This window comes from Gobius niger (assembly GCF_951799975.1).
Source record: "Gobius niger genome assembly, chromosome: 2".
In the NCBI taxonomy this organism is placed as follows: Eukaryota; Metazoa; Chordata; class Actinopteri; order Gobiiformes; family Gobiidae; genus Gobius; species Gobius niger.
The window spans coordinates 18,928,007-18,936,647 of record NC_136853.1 but is presented as its reverse complement, the minus strand read 5'-3'; the positions used below and the strand labels follow the sequence as shown (position 1 = coordinate 18,936,647).

General features: G+C 43.7%; 1 protein-coding gene across 2 annotated transcripts; it reads left to right on the top strand.

Moving 5' to 3' along the window:
- The first annotated feature begins 457 nt into the window (after positions 1-457).
- tbx3a (T-box transcription factor 3a) lies at positions 458-7,763 on the top strand. Of its 2 annotated transcripts, none has more exons than XM_079582734.1 (7): positions 458-1,494; positions 2,105-2,372; positions 2,814-2,960; positions 3,879-3,955; positions 4,150-4,307; positions 5,096-5,736; positions 6,322-7,763. In XM_079582734.1, the coding sequence occupies exons 1-7, from the start codon at positions 1,103-1,105 to the stop codon at positions 6,754-6,756; spliced, it is 2,118 nt and encodes a 705-aa protein (XP_079438860.1). In that variant the 5' UTR covers positions 458-1,102; the 3' UTR covers positions 6,757-7,763. The 2 variants fall into 2 exon arrangements, with proteins under 2 accessions (XP_079438860.1, XP_079438859.1); XM_079582733.1 differs by having other exon boundaries at positions 2,105-2,387.
- The last annotated feature ends 878 nt before the right edge of the window (positions 7,764-8,641 follow it).

Below are 8,641 nucleotides of genomic sequence, written 5' to 3'. Positions count from 1 at the left end.
AATGTTCTAATTTAAGATTCATGTGAGTCCAGACTTGTGCAAACTAATGAATGTGTGAGAATGGCAGGGACAGCGCAACGCAAGAACGCGGAGGACTGCGCAAAGGACTTTCTCATCGAAAGAAGCCTCCTCTCCCGACTCGCTCGCTCTCTCCCTCGCTGGCTTTGTGGCCGAGAGAGCGCAGCCTCTGTAACGATGTTGACATATTCACACAACAGAGACTCCGTCGGGGTGGTGTTCCACGGCAAAACCCTTTTTAGTTTCCAAACACCTTTTTATAAGTCTGAAGCCTGTCCCCTCCACCCGACCTGTTAAAACCACGCCTACACTGACACACAATTGGTCCGAAAGCGTCAAAGAGCCAATCAAACGTAGCGCTGCTGCTGCTCGTAACACGCAACACATCCATACAGTATGAAGCCCAATGGGCCACAGAGGCGCTAGGAAAATCACGGAGCTGGGACCTTACCACCTCTCTCTCTGGCCGTCAGCGGACTCCTTTCTCTGCACGCGTCCTTTTCTGAAATGTGTGCGCGCACTCCGCTCAGAGCAGGACAACAGCGCGCGCGTGTGTGAGAGAGAGGGTGAGGGCACTTCTCCGCAGCAAGTAAAGGCTGGGGATTATTCTGCGCTATCGAAATATTTCAACACGTCGCCTTCGTTTCGGGACAAGGGGCCAATCAGAAGCTGGGCATTTTCGCAGGAATGCTGATTTTGTAAACAGCGGAGGGGCAGGACGAACGCACCGCGGTCAATTAAGCGGCCAGTCCAAGTTGGTTTAATTCGATTCATGCCCGCGCGACGCAGCCAGAAACTCTGAAGGGTGTCAAGCCTCCGAACAGATCTGCTTTTGCCTCGCCGAGATAAATGGAGAACATTTTTGTCAATCGCTATGGACACTTCTAAATCCAGCCGATCAAACCCATTTGCGGCACATGCTTTGAAAAAAGTGGATACGAATTATTGCGCAGTCCGAGTTGGAAATTAAAGACTTTTTTTTCTTTTCTTTTCATCTGCATTCGTTTGCTTTTTTCGTGGGCTCATTTGGTGTGACAACATTCTGAAGACTCTACACCGAAGTCTGCACTATTACTGTTCTTGGATGAACTTCCTGATGAGAGACCCAGTCATACAGGGAGCAAATATGGCATATCACCCGTTTATACCTCACCGGGGTCCGGAGTTTGCCATGAGTGCAATGCTCGGTCACCAGCCTCCCTTCTTCCCGGCTCTGGCACTGCCTCCCACCGGCTCTCTGTCTCTGCCGGGCGCGATGGGGAAGCCTATCATGGATCAGCTGATGGGCGCCGCAGAGACCGGCCTGCACTTCTCCTCTCTGGGACACCAGGTAGCGGCAGCGCACCTCCGGCCTCTCAAGACTCTGGAGCCCGAAGAGGAGGTGGAGGATGACCCCAAGGTGCATCTGGAAGCAAAGGAGCTGTGGGAGCTGTTTCACAAGAGAGGCACTGAGATGGTGATCACCAAATCCGGAAGGTGTGTGTGTGCGTCTGTGTGTGTGAGAGAGAGAGTGTGTGAGTGATTTTATGTACAGAATGTTTATGCCAAAAACTAAAATGTATTATACTTACATACATACTTTACATTAGCAAGAGTTATTCTAAAAAATATATATATTTACATAACACCAAGTTTTACTACGGCTACATTTTGTTTGTGCGTAATACGTGATCTTTGGGCCGTTTTGCTTCACCGGTAATGGTGTTTTATTATGAACTGTCTCAATGTGAGCTAATCAATGAGCATAGTATTTGAAACATTTACACGGTGCTGTTTACATGCGCATTTATCTTGTTAAATAGAAAACAATAGGTCTCAAATGTGTTTAAATATCGCTGCGACATTTCGAGCTGTGATCACATTTTAGAAAGCGTATGTGTAAATGATAAACTATGTGTTTAAAGGATTATACTTTGAAATGACGTTGAAGGCCATATCTGTAGTGTGCCATGGTTAAAGCAGACAGCGGGAGTCTGGTAGTTTCGCTCGCTTGAAACAAAAAGGACGTCAACGTTTACGTGAAATGCGTATTATTCACAACACACATTAATCCAACAAACAAACTTAAAGTGTCCTTTTGTCACAGGCGGATGTTCCCTCCATTCAAAGTTCGCTGCACAGGACTGGACAAAAAGGCCAAATACATTTTGTTGATGGATATAGTAGCAGCAGACGACTGCAGGTACAAGTTCCACAATTCTCGCTGGATGGTGGCAGGAAAGGCCGACCCCGAGATGCCAAAAAGGATGTACATTCATCCAGACAGCCCGGCCACCGGAGAGCAGTGGATGTCCAAAGTCGTCAATTTCCACAAACTTAAGCTGACGAACAATATCTCAGACAAGCATGGATTTGTAAGTTCTACTAATGTATGTCAATTTCCTATTTTTCCAACATTATCACTGAATACATACATTTTATGTCATTAACTATAGTCTGTAAATTGCATAAATATTTGTATTGATTTAGGCACTATTTGTAAAGATGACTGAAATATAGCTCATGCAAATAATAATATTTTTTTACCTCTCATGGAATTCGCAGAACAAATCTGTGAGCATTTAAAATAAAATGAAACAAAATATAGACCAAGCTATTGTAAATAAAAAGACTAATAATCTGGTGAAATATCTGATCCAGCTGTCTTGGTCCCAGAGTGCAGAATAAATTGGGATTAATTAATATAATTGGATTACTGTTTATCCTACATAATCTTTAGATTCAAGCAGCAACAACAACCAATGTCAATGCAATGCTATTATTTCATGGCTATGTTCGTTTTTTCTGTTTTGCAGACCATTCTCAACTCAATGCACAAATACCAGCCACGCTTTCACATTGTGCGGGCAAATGATATCCTAAAATTGCCCTACAGTACGTTTAGGACGTACGTTTTCCCGGAGACGGACTTCATTGCGGTGACTGCATATCAGAACGACAAGGTATGGTCGACCATAACCTGTGTACGATTTTGGCGTAGTGTTTGGTGCCCCCCCCCCCCCCTCTCTCTCTCTCTCTCTCTCTCTCTCTCTCTTTCACTCTCTCTTTCTCTCTCTCTCTCTCTCTCTCTCTCTCTCTCCCTCTCTCTCCGTCTCACTCTCTCACCATTTTGTTGTCATAAAATATGAAACATTCCCGTTTGAGGCTTTGAGAGCGAGGGCTTTTAGTAGCCTATAGCATTTAATTTTATTTCCAAGACAATGCCATGCCAGGATCATCCACACCTTACCTTCCTTTTATTTAATCACGTGGAAGAGATTGGGCGCAAACCAAGACCGCGTGTGCGGTGCCTGAGTGTGCAAATTACTTGATGAAGAAAATAGAAGTAACACTGCACTAGAAAAGAGAAAAAGAAAGAAGAAGAAATAGTCTGCAGAGATCTTTGCTGGTGTCCATTTGCAATGTCAACCATTCATTCGACGAAAGCCATGAGGGTCTGCCCGAGCGCATGAGTGACTGATATTAATGGTTAGGCTATAGCGCGTGGACGGGCCTCCTTCAGATACATTATTTTTCAACAGGGCTTTTTTTTCTTTACTTTTAAATGTTTCTAATGAAAGCAACTGAAAAGCATCTCAGCTTGGTGATTTTATAGCGTCACATTATGTCTTAGACCAGTGGTTCCCAAACTGTGGTGCGTAGCTTTACGCCTGGCAGACTAGGCTTCTCCGAATGGTAGTCAGGGTTATCTGTATTTCTATACTGTATTTAATTATAATAGAGATTGCAATACATTTAAAGTTAGGTTTCCGGTTTATGCATGGTCCAAACCCCTGTTCAAACACAGTTTTGTTGGTATGTTTTAGACTGTCTTTTCTGTGTTAGTCTAATCGAACTCATTTGGTTCGTTTTCATTTCAGATCACTCAGCTCAAAATTGATCATAATCCATTTGCCAAAGGATTCCGTGACACTGGCAATGGAAGACGAGAAAAAAGGTAAACCCAAGAGAGATTGCCATAACTTGTTTGTATCTCCGTAACTCAAGACGCTTCATTTTTTTGACATAATGTGAACGTACCACGTGTAAAAGGTTCATAAACGCTGCTGACATCGTGTTCTCACCTGCAGTATCAGTAGTTAAGTCCTCCATCCGTCGGCCTTTGCGTAATAATGTACGTCCTCTGCACAGGAAACAGCTGGCTCTGCAGTCCATGCGCTCGTACGAGGACCAGCAGAAGAAAGAGAACGGCGCATCAGACGACTCGTCGGGAGAGCAGCCGTCTTTCAAGTGCTTTGGCCAGGCCTCGTCTCCCGCCGTGTCCACAGTCGGCCCCCCACATGCTAAAGGTTAGCGCGTAAACTCCAGCAACAGTCAGTCTAACAAGAACCATCGATTTTGTTCCTTGGATTTTGCGGACATGAACGATTCAAAAGACTCATTTCTGGTTTGGCCTCTTAGCATATTGGATTCGATGTTGAACAATAAAATGGTCAACATGGCCAGAGGTGGGCAAAGTAAACAACTGGGTGCCCACGCAGAAGTCAAATGTAGTCGCCCTAATAATTACTCAAGTAAAAGTGAAACTATACGGGATGAAATGCTACTTAAATATTGTGCGTAATTAGTGACGGTTTGAGCGTAAAAGTCTAATTTATGTTTCAATGGTGACCAGAAATGCGAGGAATAATGTGGAAATTCTGATCATTACAAAGAAAATATCCCAAAAAAATATGTAGGCTGAAGGAAAGTAAATCTGGAGAATAAGGTACACGAAACACAAACTTCATATGGCAACGTGACGCTTTTACCTTTACTTACAGTGGGACGCGCAACTATTGTTTTACTCTAAGAATTCTTCAGTATGATATTACCCAAGCAGAATGTATGATAAAACTACTTAGATGTAACTTCAAAACGTTACTCAAGTGCGTGTGCGTGTACTTGAGTAAATGTAACTGACTATACTACCCGCCTCTGAACACGGCCATATAAAACAGCCACTCATTTTAAATGCGTAGTAATTCATCGTGACTATACTCACCTTATGGGCCTATACCATGGAAGTTCATGCGCGCAACTGTTGATTCTGTCTTTATCACAGACCAGGTTCTGAAGTGTTGTATATTTTTTTTAGACTTTGGTGACAGCGATGAGGACAGTGATGACGAGAGCAAAGACGGACACCTCAAAGACGGGCCAGACTCCAATAAGATTTCTACAACCACGGAAGACGGGAGGGAGCACGAGGCAAGCCCGGCCAAGTGCAACACGTTTAGTAATAATGACTCCGGCAGCAAAGCGCGCGAGGCCGGCTCTAGAACTGAGAAAAGCCTGGCTGATTCTCGACAGAGCCCCGTCACTGTGATCTCCAGTACGACACGCACTGCAGAGGACATCAAAAGCCCAAATCTAGAACAGGCCAAAAGTGACGAGTGCCGCTCTCTTAAAGACAGCTTTATGCCTTTGACAGTTCAGACTGACACTGCGCACTTGGGCCATGGACACTTGCATAACTTTGGATTCCCCACAGGTCTATCAGGACAGCAGTTTTTTAACCATATCGGAAACGCGCACCCATTTCTCTTGCATCCGGGTCAGTTCAACATGGGAAGCGCGTTCTCAAACATGGCTGCGGGCATGGGCCCCCTTCTGGCAGCCGTATCCTCAGGGGGAGTGAGCACCATGGACACGACCAGCATGGCCTCACCCTCGCCAAGCCTGACGGGAGCACCGGGCCTGCCGTTCCATTTGCAACAACACGTCTTGGCATCACAGGTAAAACCAGTTCTTCTATACAATAAGCCCTCACTACTTTGCGCGAAAAAGCCTCAATAGTTGTGACTCGGGTCCCATTATTGTCGAGCGTGTTTGTTAAAGTGCTGAGTGGCTCCACCATTACCTGCGCGTAGGAACGACTGCAGCCGTATCCTAATTTAAGCACCTGGCTATGTTGACTTTTTAAGGAAACACTTGGCGTTAAACCCTGTGCTAATGTTTTTAAAAGCGGTTTACACAGTATACCAATGAATGAGTCATGGTGAAACTGTGTTGATTTATCAAAACTGGTCTGTCAGCAGAGTCTGTTCGCAAGGAACAGTAATACACTCACACACTCTTTAAACAATAGCCTATGCCTTCACAATTGTAACAAATACTAATAGAACGGAAAAAGTAAGAAAAGTAAGAAAAAAATCAAATATGTAGCATATTGGCAAGACCCAATGGCTTCAGCACCGCTGTTGTGTTGGTGAACAGAACTATAGAGGCGACGTCAGGTTTGAGGTTGCCTATTGAATGATTGGTTGTTACTTTAGTCGTTTTGCATGTACTGAATTTGTGGATGTTTGTGTGCGTTTTCAGGGCCTGGCAATGTCTCCCTTTGGTGGCCTCTTTCCTTACCCGTACACGTACATGGCTGCTGCGGCAGCTGCCTCATCTGCCGCCTCTTCGTCCGTACACAGGCACCCGCTCCTGAACGCAGTGCGCCCCAGACTCAGGTATAGTCCGTACTCGCTGCCCATGACGACGCCAGACAGCACGCTGCTCACCACGGCCATGCCCTCCATGGCCAGCGGAGCATCGGAGCTCAAAGCCAGTAGCCCCGTGTCTGCCGTGACACTGGACTCTACTTCAGAAGTGACCAGTCACTCCTCCACTATCTCCTCCGGCTCCATATCACTGTCACCAAAAACTTTGTCTTCGGAGAAAGACGCTGCAAATGAGCTGCAGAGCATCCAGCGCTTGGTCAGTGGTCTGGACTCCAGTCAAGACCGGCCCAGAAGCGGGTCACCATAGGATCCAATCATGAAAAATATGGATATGTTTGTTGTGGAGCAAAATTAAAGATGTTAGGATTTGATCAACACAGGTTTAAAAACAAACGATAAACGGTTTTATTTTCTGAAATGCACTTTGGTTTAACACCCTTGCTATGTTTATGATTTATTTTGTTAAATTAAACCACATCTTTCTTGTCAATTACCATATAAGTATTGGATGTAAATGACCAGCGCCTGGTTTGGGAGATCCTGCAGCTTGTACTTCTCCTGATCTGGACGTACACTTCTGTGACGTGCGTAAGCACCCGGCGTTGATTTGGCTCGTTTAGTGTTGGCCCTACATTTAAAACACTGCTGTATTCTCATTCGGCATAACAGTGGTCAACATGCTGCATGCCCTTAAACTCTGCAATTACTTTTAGGCCAACTTAAGTATGATTACCTTTATTATTTCTAATTGGTGACTACATTCAATTCTCTGCACGCGCCTAATGCAAAGGGAAGCAGTCAAGTTTCTATAAGAATAGCTTAAATGAAGTATTGAATTTTGGTGTACATAAGGATATAAATAAAATATTTATGTAATTATTTGATATTATTTTGTGTAAATACAACAAGCAGTTTGTTTTAGGGATCAGTTTAATTTATTGTTGATATACCCTCTTGTGTAAAGATTCTTTGTGGGGCTATCATTTTCCTTATGTTGCCACTTGCATTTTACCTTCATCTTTCTGAAAATGGATTTGAATCCACCTAAATGTTCCTCACTCTCGCGTGCCATTGTGTTTTCACTTGTCGTCGTGCGTAAAGTGCTGTTTAGGCTGTTATTTCAATTAAGCGAGAACACACTTCATCACTGGTTTCAGAAAGGCCTATAAAATAAGTCAAAGCTATTTTCTGTTCTTAACATTATTTTTTGCTGACCTAGGCCAAAGGTGGCGCATAAATAAAGTGAAAAGGTTACTTTTTTGTGTTTCATAATCGGTTATGTTGCCTCGAATTTACGTCTAGTTTACAACATCAACATCGTGATCTTGAATCTTGAACGTTTCAATAAAAAAAGTCATTGTGCGAATCTGTGCCGTTTTTTTTTAGTGACTCCTTCACGAACATAAGGAACCGAGGGGGTTTTCATAATAATATGATATATAATAATTGATATATGATATATGATAATTTTAACATCTGATATTAGAGTAGGTAATTCAGAAGATTCAACAAAACTCTCTAAAATGGACAATATGAATAGACTTGCGGTCGTTAGGCCTGTAGGAGTTGCAAGAGAAGGAACTTCTAATTCGGCCTATACAACTCAGCATAGATTGTGGAATTAAACTTCTTGTTGTAGCCCACACACGCACATATTCAACCCAAAGCAACAGAAACAACTTGCTTATTGCTTTATAACTCTTCGTGTCGCGAGTTTATCAAAGCCATATCTTTATTTGTATATTGTCTGGTTAATGTGTAGCTACCTGGCGCTAGAGAATAGATACAGAAATTACACAAGCTGTCTCAATATGTGTGTCTTATTGCTCACCTGGCGCCTCAACGGCCCTATCTTTTATTTTATTGCACGAAAGGCGACGATGGGTCTATATTATAGCTTACTAGGAGGACTACAGGACGCCCTCATAGGGCCATATAAGGCCGATCTAATAAGAGCCCAGAGCATCTTTGCAACATGTAATTGTTGTGAATAGAATTATTATACAACCAGATTTGAGAGCAGAACAGAACGTGACACAGAACAGGGTCACCTGAGGTTTGAGTCTATAGGAGTTTCACTTCCACACATTCTGTGTAGATGGAACATTTTGTTTTGTCTCTCCAGAGACTACGGACGCAAACCAGCCATTTAGCTGTCATCTGGTGCAGTAAGTCTCTGCCTCTGTGAGCTC

What these genes read in the sequence shown, in the direction of transcription:
- tbx3a (XM_079582733.1), top strand. Translation starts at nt 1,103, where the DNA reads ATGAACTTCCTGATGAGAGACCCAGTCATACAGGGAGCAAATATGGCA. An exon ending in CGGCCCCCCACATGCTAAAG is followed by an intron (nt 4,308 to 5,095) that starts GTTAGCGCGTAA and finishes TATTTTTTTTAG; the next exon opens with ACTTTGGTGACAGCGATGAG. An exon ending in AACACGTCTTGGCATCACAG is followed by an intron (nt 5,737 to 6,321) that starts GTAAAACCAGTT and finishes GTGCGTTTTCAG; the next exon opens with GGCCTGGCAATGTCTCCCTT.